The 25,795-nt window shown below is 38.5% G+C and overlaps 1 protein-coding gene across 1 annotated transcript in view; it reads left to right on the top strand.

Moving 5' to 3' along the window:
• The window catches only part of LOC128473688 (ephrin type-A receptor 7-like), a 90,629-nt gene that overhangs the window by 1,505 nt on the left and 63,329 nt on the right, over positions 1-25,795 (top strand). The window contains exons 3-4 of the mRNA XM_053455939.1: positions 2,943-3,098; positions 6,409-6,744. Of these exons, the coding sequence (XP_053311914.1) occupies positions 2,943-3,098; positions 6,409-6,744 (492 nt within the window). The remainder of the gene's footprint in view (positions 1-2,942; positions 3,099-6,408; positions 6,745-25,795) is intronic.

Raw genomic sequence — 25,795 nt, 5'->3', positions numbered from 1 at the left:
TTACCATTAAATACAATTTTGTTGATTCTATTTTTAGCTGATCTATCTTTAATTTTCTTAGTTAGGTTCTTGCTAGCTCTGTTACTGCTGTAGTACCATTCCTGTTTCAGAAATAAGAGATTTTTATTGATATTCTCGATTAATCTTTCCTTAATCTTACGTTGAGTTTCTTTTATGTCTGTAAGTAACAAATTTGAAGGATTTAATTTATTACTAGCCTCTAATTGTGCCAGCTTAATGTGTAACTCTGTAAGAGTCGCGCCTTTCATTTTCTTTATATAGGCGCCTTGTTTTATAAGGTAACCGCGCATAGTACATTTAAAGGCGCACCAAAGGGTGGCATCCGAGACCATACCATTGTCGTTAGTCTCAATAAAGTTTTTGGCCAGATTCCGAAATTGTTCCTTAAAATCATGTGAAAGCAAAAGAGATTCGTTTAGCCTCCAATTAGATTTTATTTTAAATTCTGCATTGTTTTTGATTTTTATAAAAATTGGTGCGTGATCGGACCAGGTCAAATTTCCTATGGTAGGAGACTCATAAGTTTCTAAAGATTTGTTATCCGCGACAAACATATCAATTCTGGAATAAGAATGGTGAGTAGCAGAATAGTATGTAAACTCCTTCACAGATGGATTATGTACTCTCCAGATATCGAACAAGTTATTGCGAGCAAGACACAGAGAAAATGATTTAGCTAAAGATTTCAGCTTTGGATTTGGGTATGTACCATGTGTAAAGCTCTTATCCAGATCAGCATCTGGTATGCAGTTCATATCCCCTCCAATTACTAAGAAGCCTTTTGAGATGGCAAGAACTTTTTCAAAAGTTTTATCCAAAAATTTTACTGTAGAGACATTTGGTGCATATATATTAGCTAGCGTATATGTCACATCATTTAATTTACAAAGGAGGATACTATATCTAGCTTCATGGTCCGTTTCTAAATATATCTGTTCAAACTTAATATTTCTATTTATCAAAATTGCAACACCTCTTTTTTTCTTCCCAATTAAGCTAGAATGAATAATTACTGGATCAAGCTGAGTGTTGACGACCAATCCGTGACATATTTTGTGTCTACTGCATTTTAAGTTTATCAGAGCAAGATCGGAGCTGTTTCACCAAGAGTATTTAGTCAATATGAAATACAAAAAATTAAAATTATATTCTATGTCATGGGTACAAAACATAACAATTTGATTTACAAAAACAGCATACAAAATCTATAAGAATATTATTATATTATTATATAGGCAAAAACATCAGTACCAGTCAAATCCAATCCAGTCTGACCCATATTTAACACTAAAACATTTCTGTATGTCTGATAATGAACAGAGGTGCATTTATTATTGGTAATATTTTCCACTTTTTCATTTGTGGGTTTGATTACTGATATCATATATAGAAATCAAGAATATTGACTCAACAGCCAATAAAAATGTAACAAAACTATTCTAGTGAGTAAACTCCAGTATGTAAGACATTTCCCTTTAAACTATTGTTGCCATTATACAGTCACTCCCTCCATGTAAACTGCCAATGAACCATAGGGTGACCAAGTGCTGTCCATATGATAAATGACTTTTTGCTTGTTGCTGTGGAATGAGGCATTTTATTGTTTATTGGTGTATATTGTTTAGTGGGAGATGTGTAATGGATCCAGAGAGTGCTCTTATAGGCCCTGTATAGTTCACATGTAGTGATTATATGTACTGTATACAAAACAAAGCAAGAATTCACCACATACCGAGCAAATTTTTATGAAAAATAAGCCATAAATATTGGGGATTCTGTCACACTATATGGTCACATATTACTTAGCCCGCCACTACATATAATAATGTATCCCAAGTTAGCGAATTTAGACTAAGCAATATATGGCCATATATTGTGTTGGAATCCTCAATATTTTCTACTTAGTAGACCTAATGCTGTTTTGAAGGCAAAAGTTGGTCACAGCAAGGATTGACTTGAAGTAGAATTTTCTTCTGTACACCAACTTTGTGTTTTGTTAAATGATAAAAGTAAACTATTAACATGTCAGCATTTTTTCACACTTGCCTAAAACAAGGTAGATACATTTTAACATACGATGAAGTCAGTACAAATGAAGTCATGAGCTTTGTAGACATTGTGGCTGGGAAGGCACTTCTAGACATAAGAGCTTGCATACTATTAATATAGATCAGTATGGAACACAAACTCAAAAACCTTTTATTCATCTCCACATTTGGTGTTATCATGACAAAAAATAAATGGAAATACGAGTTTGTGTCTAAATGTATCTTAAAGCCCGTAAGGTCTGTCTTGGCAAATAATAATTGGCCATCTGCACATTATGCTTTTGTTAATATTTTATATTGGTTGATACGAGTGAAAACAAATATGCTGCATCCCTGTATGTTTACCCATAAAAAGGACATTGTAATAATGTGCTGACAAAAACCATTGTGCAGTTAGCTAGATTTGAGTCACACATCATTACTGAGGGTGCATATTGATAAAATGACTGGTTATTAACATTGAGGACAGCTTTTAAGGTTGAGTGTTTTATAGGCTATACCTTGTAAACAGTTATTGCTTGCCTATGTGTGTTTGCCTGGAGGTATATACGTTGGGTCTGCAATGTTTCCATATATTCTTTCTTTTAATTAATAATGCAATTTTTGGGGTAAGGATATGTTTGGAAGATCTGTATTCTTGTATTTTATAGTTTTTATTCTATTTCTTTCTGAAGGTTAGTTTTGCTAGAATAGATTCAGAAGCCACCTCTTCCTCCACACAGTTAATGCTCCACTGGCTCGAGAGCTAGAGAGATGCCAGTACCCAGCAAGCTACCTGTTGTAGAACCATGGTGTATGCATTTATGTTTTGTATATGTCAACTTAATATGATGCACCATACACTAAATTTGCTTTACTGATCTCTTGCCACAGCTTGCCCCCCTGGGTTTTTTAAAATGTCCAGCCGACTCCAGCACTGTGTTCCTTGTCCACAGTTCAGCTACACTAATCAAGAGTCATCCACCGTGTGCACCTGCGAGAAGAACTTCTATCGATCTCCACTGGATTCTCCGGCCACAGCATGCACTCGTAAGTTGCTAAAAATGTCTTCATGCTAACACACAAAAAAGAGGTACAAGGGCGTACTGCTTACAACCATTTACTTTCTTCTGTTTTCAACCTAATGGGAATCTGTCAACACCTTTACCTACTGACCTTCACAGATTGTTACCAATCAGACTTATCAGCATACCTGGGAACCTTCTCTTGCGGGATGCGGCCAGGGCTGCCCACTGAAGTCAGTGGGCGGTCCTGTGACGTCGGTGGGAGTTTCCGTTGACGACAGTGGGAGTTCCCACTGACTCCAAAAGCGTTCCCACTGACGGTAGCGGGAAACCCCCCGATTTAAAGGAAAAATGGGCGGGGAGCGACACGTGTAAAGACCTCACTCCCGCGACCCTGACGGCGAACCTACGGATTCCCGCTCTCAATAACCCCTGTGATGCTGCGTAGATAAGGTAGGCTAGATGGGGAAGGGACCAGGGAGATTAGTAAACGAAGACGAAGATTCTTCGTGTTTTGTGTCTTTGTCTTCGTATACGTTTTGACGCCGCCATGTTTGTATGTTCGGTATTTGGGCTGAACAACGAAAACGAACCCTTCGTGTTCGTTTTCATGTTTGCCCGAATACAAAAGCACAGGTCTAGTAAATAATAAAGGTCAACTATAAGAAGTTTTTAATCAGCGTGGATGTACACAGGTATGGTAGGATGATTAATTGCTATGTAAATCTTAGTATATCTGTCACTTTATTCTTTCCACAAGTTAAAATATATACAAAATACACAGAACCTTTAAAGAGGCCTCTATTTTCATTTTCTAAGGCAACATATCAGTGTCGCATGATAATGTTCCGTGCAAAACATTACCTGATTATCTCTGAGAAGGTTCTGGACATTCACCAGTACTATAAATAATTTTTCTAACACTGCATTTAGTTTCAAAATTGTTAGGTAGAACAGCATTTTAAATATACTACAAACATATGCAGAATGCTCCTTCATTTCTATTACCGTAGAAATGCTCTGAAAAATACCCCTCGTCTTATAATCGGGGGTCGTCTTATAATCAGACCTCAAATAGGTCTGACTATGAAACTGCCCCCCCAACTTACCGGTGCTTCTGAGTCCCCGGTGTGTAGCCGGGGCAGTGTGTAGACGTAGACATCTTACGCTGCAGCCGGAAGGAGGTGCAGTTAGCGGCGGGGGTTGTCTGCGTCCATTGCGCAGACCTTCCCCGGCTGTCAGAGATCAGAGTTCCCCTCACGTTGTCTACGTGAATCACGTAGACGTCTACATGCTACACTGGGAGTCAGAATCACCGGTAAGTAGTTTTTTTTGGGGGGGGTGTTAAATGGGGGGCTCTATGAAATGCCTTTTAACCTCCTTAATACCACTCTGCCTCTAGAAATGCATTTTAACCCTCTATATGCCACTCTGCCTCCTGAAATGCCTTATACCTCCCTATTTGGGGGTCGTCTTATAATCAAGCAAATATGGTACTTGCTCATAGTACCACTATGGTATACAAGAAGACAAGTTGCCCAAAGTGTACCATTTCCATTCTACCATTGAGTTATTACGTAACGTTAAATTAGTCATATTTAGGTCCTCAGTAAAATTACAGTAATGGTAATGTTTGGGTAGTACAGGAGTAGTGTGCTACTTTTTAAAAAAACTAAAATGTGATTTTCATGCCATGTTTCAACCTCTTTGCGTATGTTCTGTGTCAATGTTTCGAATTTCTTTGATTTTAATTTGTTTAGACGTGAGATTTCTTAACCATGTATTTAATGGTACACCAAACGACAGGTCACAGTAGTTAATAGGAGACACCACTGGGCAAACGTCAACAGTAAACTGTGTTCATTATATATGGAAAAACAAAACTTAACTTTAAATAAGACAATTAAAATGATTTGCAAGTTTAAAAAATATGTACAATCAATCACTACAACCATAGAAGAAATTAGTTATGTGTAATTGGAATACCCGGTCAAAATACAGCAGTGTATTGGACCTATCACTATAAACCTTAACGCTTCCCTTCCTTAACCTAGTTGTAATAAAGCATCTAATCTTATGATTCCGGGAAGGCACCTCAGAAACCCCAAAAGGCAATAACTCAGTAAACCACCTGCACCCGCTATATAGTTATCTGCAAACCACTGTAAAAAATAGATTGTCCATATTTTATTATACTGTATACTTTAACTATTTTAATAATAATGCATTTCATACATGTGGGTACAGTTTACTGTTGAGGTTACATGTATTTTATGGTCTAGAATTTACTTTAGCATGTATCCATTTTAGATTCACTAATACGCTATTGGATCCCTTAGATTTTTTTTTATTTCTATTTTTAGCTTTTTTAGTAGCCGCAAACTAGCATGTTTAGGCATTTTCCACCACTGTTAACGTCAGTTAATGTTTAGATAGGGTCAAATAAACTAAATCAGTGGCTAATGTGGTTGTCATGCCACTCTCACCCTTACCTGCTCTCCCCAGCTGTCACTGCAGGCCGTCCAAAAGCTCCGCGGAGTAGGCTAAAGCCACGGTCTGTAGTACCAGCGTCTACCCGCGATCAAGGTAGTGCGGTAGGCAAAAACCGCAGCCTAAAGTTCCAGCAAACCCCAGGGAGGACTTCCAGGTGTTGCCCAGACATCAGAATAATGTTGCACACCTGTGAATGGGAGGTGAAGCCTGCCTCTACCATCAAATATCCACTAATAATGTTCACACACATAAACAGTGAACCAGGTGCTGTGGAATCAATCCTCTCTGACAACTTATCCAGTGAGGAGCTTGTTCAACACAGGGGGGGAGTAGATACCTGCAGCACTATAAAAAAACCCTCAGACTGTGACCACTTTACTCCAGTATTCCAGAACTTTGGTTCCTGTATGTCCTTGGACTCTTTTTTTGGATTCTCTGGTAGTTGACCTTTGGCTCCCCTATTGGACTACCCCGCTTATCTGTTTCCTGACCCTAGCTTGGTCTACCGTTTTCTCTGATTGCTGCCGGCCCCTGACCTATTGAACTGTTCCTGACTATCCTCTGCTCTTACGCTCCAAACCCAATCCTGATATTTATTTGTTTTTTATAGGCCTCGTTGGCCACCACCCTTCTCAATTATTTCTACAGTCTTAATTACATGACCTTATATGACCTTGCATAACCAGACAGTGGGATCTTATTTCCATGGGGCAACAATTAATGAAACAATGGGACTTTCAAGTTTATCTCTATATAAATAACAGTACTTAGGTGACAAAACTACCTTTATGCCTTATCAAGAACAGCCTAAATATTTTTTTTAATTCTGTTCCCTACTCTAGGTCCGCCATCTGCTCCAAGAGACCTGGTTTACAGCATTAAGCAGACAACAGTGATTTTGGAATGGAACGAACCACTGGACACTGGTGGTAGGGGGGACCTCACTTACAATGTCTTCTGCGACAGATGCTCTGTGGCGTTCCAGCAGTGTGAGGCTTGTGGCAGCAGTGTTGGCTTTGTACCGCAGCAGAATGGATTGGCCGATCGAACTGTTACCTTGGTGAATTTGTTGCCCCACATTAATTATTCCATCCGAGTGGAGTCTGTGAACGGAGTGTCTGATTTCAGCCTATTTTCTAAGCAGTTTGCAGAAATTAACATCTCAACCAGCAATGCAGGTACTGTAATTTTAATCAAATATTGAATCAAGCCCAATGCATCTGGCTTGTAGATTGAAATACAGCTGTCTAAAAACATTATGTGAAAACTAGAATTGTAGCTAAATGATGAGAAAGATCACTGTTTAACAAAAAAAGGCAAACTATAGATACCGGTAAAGTAGCAGAAAACTCTGAACATCATGAATTAAAACAACATACTATTCAATGCAAGCATACAAAATAACTATAAACATACAAGCCAGAACTGAAGATGTAGTAGTTTCTCTGATCTTTTTAATTTATATTCATAAGAAGGGGTGTAAAATTAATTATAATACAAATCTTACAGTTACAGGTCATGAATATCTAGGGTAGAAACTGTTAAATCAAAATAGGTTCATTTAAGGCATTCTGTGTCCATACAGCATAGGACGCCAGACAAGGTAATAGTGCGTAATTCACAATCTACAGTCTATTTCACAGCATCTCAACACTTGCACTACCTTTTTGATCCTTTACAGTTTGATTTGTACCAGAGTGTATAATGTCACTCTTCACAAATTACCCAACTGCATTCATTTTCTCGCTGAAGACTAAAGATGGTTTTGTGAAACCTGAAAATACAGGATCTTGTTGAAATGGCTTTTAAAGCACTAGGTTTAAATGCACCTTTTATTTTAACCAATGTCTACAAATGTGTTGATGTAAGTGTTTGAATATGTTTGCTGTGCCTAGTTTTATTCATCTCTGGACTTTTACACTTTTAAGGTGAAGGGCAAATTATATTTCAAAAGCAACTTTTTGTTGCATTGTCAAATGTCATTAAAGGTATTTACCGTAGTCAACAGCATTGTAAAAATCCCCACCATGCAATTTATTTATTTTAAAATGGAACATTTCTTTACAATGGGGTTTCCTTTATTATAGAGACTTTCATTTTTTTCATTCCACAAAATATATTATACAGATAAAAAAAAATATTTTGTTTCAAAAAAAAAAATCAGCTGAGTTTTCATATTGTCTGAACTTTGAAAACACAATTTAAAATACTTAAATTATACTTAGTTGTACAGCTTAATTGTTAATCTGTAGCAACAAGGAATTTTTCAAAAGATAAGTGTAAACAAAAATGCTGAGGTGTCAAATGATATTGATTTGAAACGTTACCCTCATTTGTTGCCTAGTGAAAAGAAAAAAAAGAGTATACAACATGGTACTGCTGTCAGATTTATGTTTCTGTGTTTGTAGAGTGGAAGTGACAACAGCACGGACCCTCTTGGGAACATTAAGGCTCCCCTGTGCCACAAGGGCTGCGTGTGTTAAGGTTGCATGTTGTTGTAATGCTTTAAATTGTAAGCAAAAGAAAAAAAGCTCCAATAATCAGAACTCTTCACACCTTTTGTGTATTATGTTTAACTCTTCATTGTACACTGCTGTTGAATGTGTTGTTCCTACATAAATAAAACATACTTAAGATAATAACAAAGAGAAAATGAATTGTGATGAAGGCCTAAGGCAATCAATTACATTTTAGATCTTCCCCTTTAGCTGACATATGGCATATGCTGGTTTTGAGTGTGGTAACCAGCAGCTATAATTAATTGTGGAAGTAAAAATAAACAGGAATGACTAAGCAGGAAGGACAAGAGATGGAGCTTTGGTTTGTCATTGATCATATTACTGGTGATGGCCAGTTTCAGGATGCATTAGCTGCAATCTGTGTGTCATCATCATAACTGGGAACGGGTTTGATGTAGAGTCTCTTGGTAAAGCACTGCTTTCTTGGGTCTCCACTTTGCTCCTTTTCCATTACACTCACTGGCCTCCTACTGCCCACCTACTTTAGGTTGTTGAATGATAGCCTGCCCCTATCCTAGGCTAGCTCTACCTCACATGAGACTAGCCCTGTCCATAGAGTTACCCTACACACACCTCTGCAGGCATTGCCCTTTCCTGAAAGAAGATGAGCTCCGGGTAGCCTACCCTGGGAAGTTTCCAGGTATGCTCATAATCCTTGACATATTTAGATACAGTAGGATTTTTGTTCTATTTATTAGAAGTTGGGTCTTATACCTGCACTTCTCATGGGCTACGTCCAGATAATGTTATGCTTAGATTTTCAGATGGATGTATGGTAACTTGCATTGAATTTTCCACAAAGCATGAGTATGTAATGTGACTCATAAGACAATACTTTTACAGGAAATAATGTTAAACATGGTCTAGTTCAAGATAGACCATGCATCCAATCAAATAACATAAACCAAAAATACAAAAAAATGCTCCACTATATGTGCCATAACAATTTTGGATAAACTGCTGAAACGTCTGTGACCCACCTTGAACATTCACTTCTCTTTCAGAGGATGCCTCATCTTTTGACTTTAAATGTGACACTTTTTCCTGTAATGGAAATGTTGGGCATACAGTTAGATGCAGAAGACTTTTGCTTCGGACGGGATAATGGTTATTGATCAGCTCAGAAGGATGGGTCCTGATATGACACCACACACGAAATACATAGTTGGTATACTGGATCCATGTTACCAACTATGAATGCCAAACTGTTTGGCACTGAAAGGGTTAACTACTGGGAAAGTGGGTGAGGGGCATTGGTAAGCTCTACTTACCAAGGGTTTTTTTAAATTAAATTTTAACCCTGAAGGCATGGAATGGGAGGCACAGGATGGAGTTACTTATTTTCTGTGCCTTCCCCACCCCCTAAATCATGGGATTAATGGTTGAGTATAGGTAGGCTGTATAGGATAGGCCCAAGAGTGAAATTGAGTTTTAATAATAATAATAATAATAATATACTCCTGGTGGTCTAAGTGTTGCAATAACATTATGGCACTGTTTTAGAAACCATAAGCATCAGAGCATTCTGCGAAAACATAGCAGAGTGAGCTGAGCACTTGTCTGAAGAAGAGCTTTGATTGAATGCCTTTCCTTGATTGATTTTCTAATTAATGTTTATAGTCACAATCGGTTTAGATAAGCCCATTAAAAGTAGTAGATTAATGCCTTCTTCATTACCTTGGTCAATAGTCTCCATCTGCTTAATCTTTCTTGATTACTATTATTATTGTCATAACATTTAATGTAATTAAGTCCTTGGAATAGCCACTATTAGAGTGTTCTGCACATTATGCTAAAGAGACTCTCTATGAATTATGGTTTGGTTGCAACTGTCCTAAAAACAAAAAAGACTCCACTCCTCTGCTCTGGCAGCTCTTTAAGTAACAAAGCCTGTATTCATTTATTAACCAATGTACAGAAATAATTCAGATTTATTCCTTTTAAACTACATAACAAAATATTTGAATGATTTTACTTTTTTGAGGTTCTTATTGACTTTCAGTACCTTACCTAGCAGGGGGCGGGGGGGTCCGCCCCTGGTCCCGCTCCTCAGGGGGTGCCACCACGCCGGCACCCCTCTAGAGACGGGCAGTAATGTCCACCGCTAGAGGTACATGCTCGTTTGGGGAGACCGGCTTAAAGTCAATCGAGGAAGCGGGAGGTCTGTTAATGCAGACCTCTGATCCTGCTCCCTTGTGATGCGCGCGGCAACTGCTGCCTTGATGTCAGATCTCAGTGCACAACACTGAAGCCACGCCCACCTCCTTCCGCGCTCACGGTACCGGAAGGACGAGACACAGAAGAAGAGCCAAGAGGAAGAACGAAGGGGAGGAGGAAAGGTGACAGAAATAAGGTGATAGCATAGATGTGTAAGTGTAGGGGGGTAGCATGGCATAGGGAGGCTGTAATTAAATCTAGGCAGCCAGTACATGCTGGAACCTGGACATGATGGGAGTGTGATTGCTGTTGGCAATTATATATATTTATTAAAAGTAAGTAACACACCAAAACTGAACAGAAACATTCAATAACAATATTTATATATATATATATATATTTTTATATATATATATATATATATATATATGATTGCTTACAGCAACCACACTCCTATCATGCCCAGGCAACCAGTACATGCTAGAACCTGGGCATGATAGGAGTGTGATTGCCCCTATCATACTAAGTCAGCCACTACATGCTGGAATCTGGATATACCTGGGCATGATAGGACTGTGATTGCTGTTAACAATTATATATATATATATATATATATATATATCTATATATATACATATATATATATATATATATGTATATATATAGATATATATATATATATATATGTATATTGATTTGTTTGTCTAATTTTGGTGTGTTACTTACTTTTATTAAAAGTATTTTGTTCGTTTATTTAAGGTAGGGGGCTCATTTTCGGCCAAGTGAATTTTCATTTTGGTGCATCCAGCCAGACACTGAAGTGGTAGGCCTACACCAAATCAATGTTTGGCTTAGTATATAGTGATAGGGGTCATGCTGCATTATTGTCAATGTCTGCCTCAGTATATAATGATAACAGTTATGCTGTCAATGTTTGTATAGCGATAGAAGCTATGCAGTTTTAAAGTGTGTGTGTGTTTGGGGGGTGCCACATACAGGATCCGCCCCAGGTGCCAAATACTCTAGGTATGCCCCTGTTGAATTGCCCAATTTTTTTACATGGGAAAAAAATCAGTAGGGCATATATTACCACAATATGGTAATTAAGTAGTTAATATTAGTTTGTGAAAACAAATTCAATGCATTTTTTAATGGGGGCTAGCCACATATGAAGGTCGGGCTCCCCTGAAACACCTTACATTTGTATAGGGGTAGGAGAGAATATAACAGGCAGTGGGTTTGCATAAACACTGCTCCAGTAACCCAGATATTGCATAGTATGAGCCAGAGAACCAGCAGTTCATCTACCAGAGATTTCCCTGGTATGCATTGGCCCTAAGATATGCCTGCAAGCAGCTACTCTTTTTGCCCAGTGGTAAAGATGTAATTAAATATTCAAATCGATCTATTCCAATCCTTGTTTCTTTTTTAATAATCATTAATAGGTTGGGTCACTATAACTTTTTTTTGTCCAGATGCATTCCATACATGACCCCTGCATTGCTTACTGGGAATAGACCAGACGTAAATAGACTGACTCCAACTGTGTTCAAAAGGCTGCAGTATTTTATTAAACAATGCAACATGCTTAATCTTAAAGAGAGAATGCAACACTTTTCAACTATTCTTTTAAACTTCATTTACCGTAATCATTAATTAGAAAATTGCTCACGTTCCAAACTATAAGAGCCCAGGTCCCTGTTCAAAACCACCTATATCAATGTCACGCAGAATACCACTGGCCGTACACACTATTCAAGTATGGCTCTTACCATAGTGCCAACTACAACTTTGCCAACTTTGTTCAACATTCGATCTAGGTTGCCCCAGGCAAACTAACCATTCCTCTTACTTACAGAGTCCACGAGTAAACAAAAAAACACTGTTTTACCAACACGCATTCTGCTAAGCTGTGCACTGTTAAATAATAGTGGGTACTCACAGTGCAAAGCTGGACTTAGCAACCACAGAAAGTCCCTTTGCAAGTCCATCCCAGTGCTCAGTAGGAACAGCAACGTCGAAGGTCAGTGCCAGCTGGGCATGCTGCACCATGAATTTGTAATTCTGATGACACATAGTGTTAAAATAACGGAAATATGAATAAATTAAAAACTTAATTAAGTGTCATTTAAACACAGTTAACAAGATGGATATCAGCTGTGCATGTTAAATCTAAGAGCATGTGAACACCGCTTTCTGACACGTTCCTTGGAAAACAGTCCCTGATGTAGTAAAATGCACTGCAAAGCAATCAGAGAGGAGAATGGCTCGTTTGTTCTGTATTTGATTGCAACAGATGGAAGTCACTTGGAAAACAGAATAACATCTGATGGTGCAGATGCAGAAGAATCTTTTCAAGACAATTTTGAAAAGTTCAGATCAGCTAATTTGAAGAATAGACTGGTTTATTAGGCTTGTCGATTCTTGCGCAGAGGCACCTTCTAATGTAGTGTCCTATGGGGATAAATAAAAACACTTGCTTTTTTTTACAGAACAGAGCAAATGTAACTATGACGTTACTGAAAATTAAATCATATTACACCATTTATTATTGCTAATATCAACCAAGAATTTTAACTAGCAGACAGACAGAAATGGGTTAGAAAGAAAGCAGACTTTTTATAGAAGGTATCACTCCTTTGTTTATTCCCACCAGTGACAATAAAGATAATATGTTTCAAGTAGAACACAATTCGAGGTGTCTACCACTCTGTGGTACTTTCTTAGTACACATACTCAGTAGCACCCCCACTGAAGTCAATGAAGCACCAGCCGTTCACATGTACTATAGCAAAATATCAGTGTTTAAATAGCATTAGAACCAATAGCATGAGCCCCAAATAGCTTGTCAGTACCATCTTTAGGCCCCAAACAGCCCTCCGACTGAATCACATTTGCACAAGGTCTTACTATATTTGTAATAAACATAAACAAGGAGATTGTGCGCTTATTAAACCAATGTGCAAACAAGATTAAAACATGGCACCTTCATTCTCAGAACGCAGGATCCATACACATGTAAAAAAGAGCAAAAACAAATATGTAGTGCAATGTGTTTAAATCAAATAAAATGCTGTAATGATTTGAGATAATGACTGATTTCAGAGACGTTCCCTGCTGATAGAATACGCCTGTGGAGGTTGCTGTATTCTTTTAAACAGACCAGGACTTATTACTCAGAGCAAAAAGTAGGAGATGAGGTAAGCATTAAAAATGGTATATTTTACATTTTTTTGAGATTGATTATATTTTTTTAATTCAATGCATTCTGATATCCTCCACATGCATAAAGAGATTTATCAGAATGTTGTTTCCCCGCCCCCCCATCTAATTGCATTGTAGACTATGCATTCAATGGCTCAGTTGGGACTATGGATGCTGGGACAGGCTAGAGCAGTGATGGCGAACGCGTGGTTCGCGTGCCGCTGTTGGCACGCCGACCCGTCTCTGTGGGCACGCCGTGACTACAGTCATACACTGTAGACACGGCTTCGGCTCCCGCGCAGGGCCGGCCTTTGGGGTGTGCACAGGGCACCACACTCCAGGGGGCGCCGCCGCGGGGTCCGACGCCGCCGCTCATCAGGGGGGTGCCAACTTGCGGCACCAGCACCCCTCCAGAGACAGACAGTAATGTCCGCCGCTGGAGGAGCAGGCTCGCAAGGGAGCGGTATCGAAGGTCTTTAACAGATCTCCGGCTCCCTTGAGTGATTTTAAGCCGGCTTAAAATCACTCAAGGGAGCCGGAGGTCTGTTGAAGACCTCCGATACCGCTCCCTTGTGATCCGCGCGGCAACAGCTGCTGTGCACCGGAGTTTGTTGTCAGATCCCGGCGCACAGCACTGAAGCCCCGCCCTCTGACCCGGAAGAAGACAGAGAAGACAGAAGAACTAAAGAAGAAGAGCGAAGAGGAGGAAAAGAAGCTGAAAGAAGAAAGGAAAGGTAGGAAAGCATTAAGTGAGAGTGGATTGGTATGTGTGTGGATTAGTATATATGTGTGGATGGGTATATGTGTGGATTAGTATATATGCGTGGATTGGTATATGTGTGGATTAGTATATATGTGTGGATTGGTGTATATGTGTGGATTGGTGTATATGTGTGGATTGGTGTATATGTGTGGTATGGTGTATATGTGTGGTTTGGTGTATATGTGTGGATTAGTATATATGTGTGGATTGGTATGTGTGTGGATTGGTGTATATGTGTGGATTGGTGTATATGTGTGGATTAGTATATATGTGTGGATTGGTGTATATGTGTGGATTGGTGTATATGTGTGGATTGGTGTATATGTGTGGATTGGTGTATATGTGTGGATTAGTATATATGTGTGGATTGGTGTATATGTGTGGATTGGTGTATATGTGTGGATTAGTATATATGTGTGGATTGGTATATATGTGTGGTTTGGTATATATGTGTGGTTTGGTCTATATGTGTGGATTGGTATATATGTGTGGATTGGTATATATGTGTGGATTAGTATATATGTGTGGATTGGTGTATATGTGTGGATTAGTATATATGTGTGGTTTGGTGTATGTGTGTGGATTAGTATATATGTGTGGTTTGGTGTATGTGTGTGGATGAGTATGTGTGTGGATTGGTATATGTGTGGATTGGTAAGTTTGTGAGAGTGATGGGTGTTATGCTGTACCATTTCCAATGTCTTTTTCATGATCTAATTATGCTCTAAAAGTACATCATAACTCCCATCACTCTATACTGTTCCATACAGTGGCAGATCTGGGAGGCAGAGGCCTTGCACCCCCACCGCAGGACTCCTGAAAGGTAAGTGAACTTCAAAGAGGGAGAGGGTAGATAGTTAGGAGGGGGTAGATAGGGAGAAGGGGGTGAGACAGGGGAAAGGGGGTAGATAGGGAGAAGGGAGTGAGAAGGGGTAGATAGGGGAGAAGGGAGGGAGAAGGGGTAGATAGGGCAGAAGGGAGTGAGAAGGGGTAGATAGGGCAATCATACTCCTATCATGCCAAGTCTGCGAGTACATCCTGGAATCTGGATATGCCTGGGCATGATAGGAATGTGATTGCTGTGAAGACGGACGCCTCCCGCTCCCACCGCAGATATTGGAAAGAGCTAATACTTAATTCTCTGAATAGAAGAGATTTATCTGTGGAGTGCCCCGTACATGTCAAAACCTCTTATAAATAAAAACCCATGCTGTTCCCACTTAGGCAAGCAGTCATACTGTTCATAATTTGTTGCCTCATTCAAAATAACTGCTGAAGCTGAATGTTTCTGCCTCCGTCATGGAACCCAGGCAGAGATGGAGTCTCTGCTTGGAACCCCCTCCCCTATTTAAAGCTGTTTTCTGGGCCTAGCACATGTCTGTGAATGGATCTAGTCCTGGGTGTTTGTAGAGGCTTTCTTTGTGTACCTCTTGATCTGCACTGTTTGATCCTACTTTGATTGACCTTTGCCAGCTACCTTGAGCACTTGCCTGTTCTGATGGTTCTGTCCTGTTGTGAGACCAGCAATGCTACAATAAGACTTTTTAAAAATATTACCCTTCATTTAGTTTTGCATATCTTTGATTGTCTGGTGTGGCGTATACTGGTAAATAATAGTGAACAAAATATGTTTTGTCCTTTTTTTGCATTTGAAGGATTATGTTGTTTCATTTATAGTTTTACTATGAACAGTGGCATAGAAAATGAGCAGCCACTGGGAACAAAAACAAGTACAACTAACACATTTCACACCTAGTAGTGCTTAATTATAAACTGATAGATCTTTAATTGTCTACACCTTTTGGATTCCTGTCTCCTGTAGCTGCCTCTTTTCTATGCTGGTGTACTGCTTACCCAATATGATGTATTTTTCGAGGAATGGACATCTAGTACGGTTTACTCTCCCTAATGAATGAGTGGGCCATGTGGCTAAAAAGCACAACCACTTTGTATACTATGTGAGTGAGATTTCCATTAAAATATTTTACATATTCTTCTATGAACTATGCATATAATTTAACTTTGAGATAACCCAAATCAATGTCAATACTGGGTAAAGTGGACATTAAAGCATATTAGGAAGCATTCTTTTGAGATCCAGATCACTAGTGGTGATGCTATGTAAGGTAGTATGTTTTGCCATAGATAGTTTGAGCTATACATGCATTTAACATTTATGATGGGTCATCACGACGGGCATTTACTCGCATTTAAAAGAGTTTGAAAATGTACTTTCTCTGACCATTTTTATGATCAGTTATGGATGACCTTTGTCAAGCTATTATATAACACAGTTATCTCCAAGCAAATTTAGCAGCACCATTAAACATTAGCTCCAGACTATCCCCCTGTCATGTTGAAGACAGATTGGACCAGATTGAGTAAAAAGCTGTAGAATACAATAAGTACTTCCCAGCAGAAGGTTCATATAGTGAGGGGATTTAAAGATGCACGTAACATGGCATATGGCCCCCTGAAGCTTAGACAAGACAAGGGACGATTAAAATTTGAGTTTTACAGAAGGAATGGGCATACTAGATGGGCAAATGTTTCTGTCATAAAATTATGTTTCATCCATTTAAAACAAAAGCAGCTAACAAATCTTTGTGTTAATGTGACAAGTTGTGCTCCACTTATGGAAGATGTGAGATTCATTATTTAGTTAGTTATTTATTTATTTTTAAACAAGGAGTACTGGTTGTAGTTCCATATGTACTGGTCGTAGAACATTTCTGGGGCAAAGTGATAAATAAAGACTTATCACTGTGCAGAGCAACTAAATGTTTTGCTGATTGCATCAAATTTAGCACTTACGACCTACTGTTCCTCTTAAGATATATATAAATATGTCTTTACTTTTGTTTTTCATCATACTTAAGGGATTTAAATAAAACAAAGGAATACTCTATGGTATAAATGTCCTACATACAGTATAGCCTACTATAGAAAGTAACCCCCATTACCTCAATTAAAATATATCATAAAAGTTCCACTCTATCAGTCTCTTGGTATTTGCATTTTTATATGCATTTTCTCTATGGTTATAAGATTATAAAATGACTCTTCATTAATCACATTTATGCAGTGGGAAAGAAAGTCGCCATGTCATCAGAACGCAACATGGCAGCTGCCAGTGAGATACGCAAGAGGGTATCTTAGATTTTTTTTTCCCATGTGTGTATAGAAAGTTCAGACTAAAAATTAGAGAACACTGAGGTCTCTTAGATCCATGAGAATCATGACCTCAGTTACAGATGGCACTTTAATTAACCAGCAAAGCTAAAAATAAAAAAAAAGACAGGATACAAGAAATAGTTGAATTGATACTCTAATAACTGTGTATTTTCTGACCGTAGTAATTGGATTTTTGAAAGAAACCGGCAAAAGGTTTGTATCAATGGACAGTATTTGTGTTCAGTTATTTGAAAACAGACTTGTAGCTTTTTCTTACTGCAATTCTTATCTCTCAATACAATATTATGTTTTCATTAATTTGCATAAAAAGTCCATTCAAGTAGTCTAGGTTAATGGAGACAAACGATTTCCATGCACTCTTCTAAAGGAATTCGCGAGCAATTTAATTTTAGGAGATTAAACTTTGATCCTGTTCAAAATCATTTTTCCGCCGTTTGATCAAATACCACAGGTCACTTGGCTTTTTCGTCCGTTATAAAGCAATTAGTTAGGATATAACGCTATCTCCTCAATCTCTTCTTTCAGATCTCCTGCTGCAAACACATTCATCACAGAAGCCCTCCATACTCAAACACCTCAATGCAATCTTTGAAGAAGATAAATACTCAATAGACAGAGAAACGATGTCTTTCTGTAGGGCCATTGTAATACAACACAGATGTATTAACCCCCTGAGCTGTATTTTATCGTTCTGTAATATAAGGCAGCGACTTTGGGAAAGGGAGTTTAATGCAGTATCTATACTAGTCACAGAGCAAAAGATCCACAATCCCCTTAATGCAACTCTTAACATAAACTTGCAACAGTTGCAGTTCTCAAGTGAGACTAAAAAGCACCTTTTGTGCCAGATTTCTCAATATGTAGACACAGACCGGGATGAATTTCCTAACAGGCAGGACTCCTAAACAGAGATGGGCAATTATAGGTGGTCAGCCTGAACGTGCAGAGCTGAGTATGCCTTGGCAGACAGAGAAATGTGCTAAAACTGTTTGTTAGACCATGAGTTTCTGGTTTGATTTGAGTTTAGCACTCACTTCTCCCCCTAGAATTGAGCTGAGCCAGACATCCGACTTGAGCTAGAAGCCACATGCTTTTTACCCTAATGCTAACCAATATGCAACACCATTGTTTTGGTTAATTATGATTCCAATTACTCTTTTGCCACTAATTGGCAGGCTTCGGTTTGTTCCATGTTTACAAACCCGTACGTTATTTTTGTTACATATTTCCAATTACAACCATTTCAATTTAAAATGCCATAAAAATGTAGGGGCCAAGAGCAAAAACGTAGCAGCCATGGCTGCCTAACTCCTAGGAAAACCTGGCTAGATGATCCCAAACATCTGTAAACTAAAGAGGTTTGGAAGAAAGGTTTAAAATACCCCCAAAAAAACAAACTAAAGTGACTGAACAAAACTGTCAATTGCCATAGTTGAATTGTGACAAGGCATTATTCAAAATCATATTTTAAGTAAAGGCAGAAGCAATGGTGTGCTATTAATCAATCAGTGTGGCACCACAAAGTTCTTAACAAATATATTTCCCAGAAGGAATGAAATACATCCCGCTGAATATGACATATAAATGGTTATAATCAATCACAACCAGCCCGGCTGCTTGGTCTTCTTTCCACAATCTTGTCTTTGGCAGATTATATACAAAGCAACAACAAGGCATTTCAATGGATTTCCTCTTTGTCCTCAGGGAACCCTGGTCACATTTTACAAGACTATTGAGTGGTACGTGAGTCTGTTTGCCCTATTCACATATGTGGGTCTATTCACTAAAATGTGAGTTCACAGCATATGTCTAAATTGCCTGTTTTCTACTGTCAACTAGTATTTAAACTCGCATCAACTTGGCGGCAGTAGAATGAAACAGCGACTCAGAAATGAATTAATTTAATTAATCTCTGGGCTGCCTGGTAAATGGGAGTTCCTCCATGTTAAACCTACCAAACAGTTGCATACAATTAAATTAAATGTTTAGAAAATAATAGAAAACAGGGTTCTCCTGGACCTTATCTTAACCAAGCGGAGCTAATGAGTGATCATTCAAGGTAAGTATTAACTTGATTGATCAGACTCTATTGAAGATGCATGAGTTGCACTAACTTGCAAACAATTTGTGTATTAGTGAATATACAAAAGTTTGTTTCGCAAGTTTGTACAATGCAAGAGCAGGTAGCTTTTGAAAAGGCTGGTTTTTAGCAATGTTAGGGACGATGGGGGCAAGTGAATTTGATTTAAATGTTACTTTGCATAGAGCCACCTTTTCTGGCCACTGTTCAACCTTTACCACCCATGTTTGGCCACTCTCTATCCTCCCTGTGCCCCATCCACAAAAATATTTTTTTTTATTTCTAGCATTGGAGCTCTAGTTAATATATTTGCCTTGAAATGTCTAGTACGTGAGCATTACCAGAGTCCCCTGATCAATAGAGCACTGTTCCAAAGTCTCTTGAGCACAAAATCATCATTCTTTTAATCTAGCAAATAGATGCTTTTATTGCTGTAATTGCTGTATATTTACTGTAAAATAATGTGATTAATGACTGCTCACTAAATGCATTAATAAGACTTGTGTCTGCTTTGGTTAGATCAGGGCTGCACAATTTAGCCATTGAGGGCTGAAAATGTACCAAACATTCTATGGATCCTACCTTAAAGATAAATCACTTAAGGAAGGTTTAATTAAAATACCTGTGCTGAAGCTAAGGTATCCAAAAATTGTGACCTGTTTACAGTCCTCAAGGACTGGAGATGTTCACCCATTGAACCATTAGATCAAGGGCTAGATTAACCAAGAGACACATGGAACTCTTGCATCCCCATCCTGTAGAAGACTTGGAGTAGCCTGAGCTCCTCCATTGCTGTCATAAACTGTGCTGCCTCTAACCTCTGTGAGGGACACTAGCAGAGAGAAGTGGGCTCTACAACAGGTATGTGTATTACCTGATTATTCCAATGCAGAGCCAGTTCCCCTCTCCCAGTCCATCTGCAGCCAGGAATATGGCTGCTCCACCTCATTTTTCTTCCCTTTCTTCAATGCCCTCCTTTTCCTTTCCATCCATATTATACTAGTGTACTCAGTCTCATGCTGGGCTGGAAATGATGAGAGGACTTCAGCTCCGCAAAAAAACAACGAAGTTCAATGGCCGAGTAACTTAAGTGCCTCGTTTTTCCACCCTGTGTTATGTGATATATGTTGTGCTCCAATATATAATAGATTTTTACCAACTGTTCTTCTATGAGTGGGACAGACTGGATCTAGAGTTATGTACCACTTGCCAATGTCACAACAGATTGGTGCTTAATTGACTGCACGTGCATAGTGTCTATATGGTTTGTATGTGTGCAGTCGAACATAATGTGATGCCAACACTTAATATGAACCGTGTGACACTATGAATGAATGCAGAGGAATCTGCAGTAAACTGTTTTTTTTGTTTCGTTTTTGTTTTATGGTAAGTATGTTTTGTTTGTGTTGATGTGGAAAAATAGATTTTTTTTGTATAATTGATCGAGGGCCCCAAGCTCCTTAATCTGGCCTTGGTTAGACCATATCATAAAGAAAAGAAAAAAGACGGTATCAGAAAGCAGCATTTTATCTATTTTAATATCTACCTGTTGTTGCCTTATTTGCTGTATGCCTCATGTACAAGCCAGGCCATTTGCAGCCTGCGGTTTAATAATGGTGAGTTCAAACCATAATGCACTTGGAGTGAAGCATACTTAATGAACTGTCACTTTCAATTATTTCCTGAGAGTGTAAATCCCTAGCAGCGAACACGGTGCGCTGACCCGGATTAAATGATGTGCCTATGACTGTACTAAAGAGCCCCGCCTGTTGTAAATTAAATGTCACTGGTGTGTAGATGCATATACCCTGGAACAACGTACACGTCTCTATATCAGTCTGTCTGTATGCATATCTGTCTTTCTGTCTGTCTATTTATCGGTGGATCTGTTCGTAACTCTTTTTACATGACTGTAGTCTGTTTCCGTTCACAGCTGTTAGATTTCCAGAGATGGAGGCAGCAGGCACAAGGCGTGCTACAATTATAGCTTTTTATCAACAGACACGCTCTTGGGATGCAAGTAACATTTAAATGACACTGTAACTGCCCCACTCTAGTACAGATCAGTAGGTGAATGTATGTATGTGTGTATGCATGTGGTTGCATACCTGTATGGCTGTATATATATATATATATATATATATATATATATAAATAACTAACTGTCTTTCTATGTATTTATGGGGGTCTTTGCCTTAGGTCTAGCCTCCCCAGAACCTCCTTTTGATGATGCTGTGGGTCCTCTGTTCTGAGCGCAGGGACATGATGGCATATTCCACTGTTTCACCTCAAAAGGACAGGGGCAGAGATGCTCCAGACACTGTGCCACTTATGTGTGAACGGGTCAGTTACAAGCGAGATCTACCTCCCCAACCAGCCTATTGAAGAGCAGCACACAGGGGAGCTTCATTATCCCACTGAGAAACATGCCAACATTCATGACATTTTTTTTTATTATTTGTTGTTTTGTTTTTTCCGTGATGTACTTTGGGCTGTGTACCTTGGATGGTGGCAAAGTGCGTACCTACACGCTGGCACCTAAAAAGGTCAAAGCCTGCAGCAGATTTAATAGTGACATAAACATTTTTTTTTTTAGCGTGGCAAGATATTATTATGTATTATGTCCACTTTTACAGCCACTGAACTCTGACATTGCTAATTTGGTCAGTGTTCAATTTTGCCCATTGTAAAAATAGATTGACATAAGCTCTTACCCTTGCTGGTGTTCTGCTTATATTTGCCCACACCCCACCAATTTTAATTTACAAATCCAATTGTTGAGAAACAAACAAGTGGAAAACAGATCATTTTAAAGGTAAAAAAAGCAAACAAGAGGGTAGATTGTGAGAAGGGGGGTAGGGAGGGAGAGGGGAGATCGTGAGAAGGGGGGTAGGGAGGGAGAGGGGAGATAGTGAGAAAGGGATAGATGGGTTGGGGGTGGGGGGGCCCTTAACAGATTCTCGCACTGGGGCCCTGAGGTTTCTAGTTACGCCCCTGGCCATCCCTTAGCATGGGATAGTCCTCAGTTCCCTGACTATGATGAAACATTGCGTGTGATGTCACAGACAAGTTTGCAGTGTAGTAATGGCATTTTAGAAAGAAATGTAGGCACAAAATACATTGATTTCTAAAAGCAAAGTCTCCACAAAGCAAACACGTGTAAGGACGAATTCAAGGCCTACTTTCTTGTTCATTTGCCTCAGTTCTGCCTCATCTGGAAGGCACATAAATGACAAAAAGTAATCACAGCCCAGCAAATGAAAAACTAAAAATATCTTTCAAACCTTGACATTGGCATTATCTATAGCTGAATAAAAAGATAATTGCTTTATTTTTACATGGAATTTAAAATAAAAAAAAAAGCTTTGCCAAACATTCCTTAGAAACGGCTGTTGGTTTTATCCTCACTGCATCTTGAGTATACACAGGAGATTTAATTAGTTTTTCCATGGCAGTGTTTCGCAAAAAAAAGAACTCACCATCAAGACAGCAGGTGGTATAAATTAATTTGGTAGGTTTTTTCCACCTCCGTTATGGCTAAACAGCATGGGGTTAAATAGAACTGTTTGCTTAAGACAGATTGTGGCTGTGTCTGTGGAAGATCTGCCCTAGACACTTACATTAACACAATAATAAGAGTACTGTTTGTTCTGCTACACTGCAGAATTCATTTACTATGTAAAATCGGAAACCCAGTTACTCATTTTATGCCAGATTTATTGCATTTACAAAGGTTTAATCTTCTGTTCCCGGCAGCCTTAAAAAGCACATGCTCTGTGATGTTTCAGTTCTTGTGTCTGGAGAAAAAGTTATGACCTCAAAAGATCAAAAATGGCTTGACACGTGGTGTGTCATACTTCCACTCAGTGATAACCAATTTTTATCACTTAGTGTTCCTTAATATTAGGTTCCTACCTGCTCACATGTCTCATGTGTGCTAAGGGTTGGTACATGATGAGGGCACACACAAGTCTCTAGCTGGGTGGCAGGGTAAAGACACCAATGTTTTTCTTGACATTTTCCACATTGGTTTTAAGAAGATGTACCCTTTACATGGTCATACAGAAAAGAAGATGTACAGAAATTATTATTTTTTTACTGAAATGATAAAAAATGACTATATATTGCCTTATTCCTAAACTAGCAACCAATGGCCATTTTAGAATCCAATGCTATCTGTCATTTCATTCATTTTTCGTGAATGCTACCAACTGAGCATGCTCAAAGCCGAAATGTGATTTACAATGAAAATGTTGGATCAAGTTTTAATATGGTATAGTATTGAAACTTCAATGCAGTTTTTGTTCAGAAAGTATACTTTTAAAACCTAGCATTACAATGATGTTCTTTCACAGACAAATGAAATGGTAATGCTTGTCATCAAAGAATTTAGCCTGTGGCTTCTTAGTCTGTGTAAATAAATGAAACAAAGAAACAACAATGAATAATAGATTTCAATTTAATAAGAAAGAACAATTGCCAGGTTGTTTACTACTTTAAAGCATAGTTTAAGGGCCTTTTTTAATTTGGGAACTAAATTTGGTGCCCACATTCACTCTTACTCATTCTTGTACACTCCTTCACGCTCTCTCAGGTTTCCTTACCTTCTCTGCCGACCACTTCCGTTTCTGCCGACCACTTCCTCGTCTATATCTTCTTCATCTCCTATCTGTTCATAACTTCTGCCAAAATCACAGTGCTTCTGGTGACGTGCTCTCCCAGGGTTGTGAGTGAGTGAATAGTTTTCTTACGATTAGTGGGGGTCTAGCCTAGTTTTCTTAACTTCGAACGAATTGCCAAATTGATTAAATTTGCAATTCGTACTAATCCAAATGCATAAGTCTAATTATATATATATATATATATAAATATATACACACACATAATCTTTATGTATTATTCCTATGTTTCATATACACACTTTTAGACATAGTCATTTCTTAACATAGTAATTTAGGTTGGAAAAAAAACTTGCCGTTGATCCGGAAGAGGAAAAAAAAATCCCTCAATGACACAATTTTTAATTGCTACTCAAAAAGCGGAAAAATTCCCTCTTGACTCCAAGTGGCAATCTGATATCTCACTGGATCAACAAACTATTGCTAATCCTGTCCTTATAGCCAATTAAATCTCTGTAAATTCTTTTTTGCTAATAAGTCATCAAGCACATACTTAGAGACATTGATCGCACAGTGTCTGTAGGTACTGAATTCAACGTCTTTATTGTTCTGTAAAGAACCCTTTTCGCTGCTTTAAGTGAAAATCCCTTTTTTTAAGCCTGAACGCATTACCTACTAACGGACAGGTGATGAGAGAGCGGCTGGTACTGTCTCAGTATGTTTTTAATAATATCATATCCCAGCTAGGGCCCATTATTTCTAATGTAACCAATTCTATTCCTCTTATTAACTTCGTATACCCCTCTGCACTCTGTTCAAGCTCAGTAATGTCCTTTTTAAGAGCAAGTGCCCAAACTTACACTGCATATTCCAGGTGGGGTCTTACTATTGACATTGAATCAATGCAGCTTTTTATACATGTATACATATAATCCAATTAAGTCTGACATGATCTGCCCTTCATAAAACCATGTTGACGCTTGATGTTATAATGTTATTTGACAAAATATGTTCCTGAATATTGTCAATTATGAAGCTTTCAAAAAGAATTCCCCACCAAAAATATCAGACCATTTAAGCCCTTTTTGAACATTGGCACCACTTCTGCTTTACGCCAGTCTTCTGGCACCATACCAGACGAGGGACTCCTTGAAGATCAAAAACAATGGTATGGCTATTTCTTGGCTATTTCCCTAATTCTTAGGGATGAATACCATCTGGCCCTGGGGCTTTACCTTTTTAACGTTATCACTTTTATCATTTTGTCCTGTGTCAGCCAATCACACAATTGCGGCAAGATTTTTTTAGCAGTACTTTGCAAACCTGCAGGCATCGGTTTTTTTATTGGTATACACAACGGCAAAAACTGAGTTCAAACTTCTGCCTTCTCCTGATATTTACTAACCAAATTACCAATTCCAGGCTTCAATGGGCCAACAGGTCTTCTTGAGTTTTTTGTCATTAATATATATTTTTTTCTTAAATACGGTTTGTCTTGCTATCACTGACTTCTCTTTCTTCTTATCTACATCAGTCATTCTAATTAACCTTTTGTAATTTAAGTGATCCATTTGGTGTGTATGCTTTGAATAGCATTCTCATTTTCTTATTTCCTGACTGACTGCTCTATTAAGCCACATTGGTTTAAATGTGCATCTTCTGTATTTGTTATCCAGGGGACATGTTTTAGGT

Source organism: Spea bombifrons, chromosome 2, assembly GCF_027358695.1.
Source record: "Spea bombifrons isolate aSpeBom1 chromosome 2, aSpeBom1.2.pri, whole genome shotgun sequence".
Classification (NCBI taxonomy): Eukaryota; Metazoa; Chordata; class Amphibia; order Anura; family Pelobatidae; genus Spea; species Spea bombifrons.
Note: the sequence above shows the minus strand (reverse complement) of the source record. Positions and strands in the feature narration are given on the sequence as shown.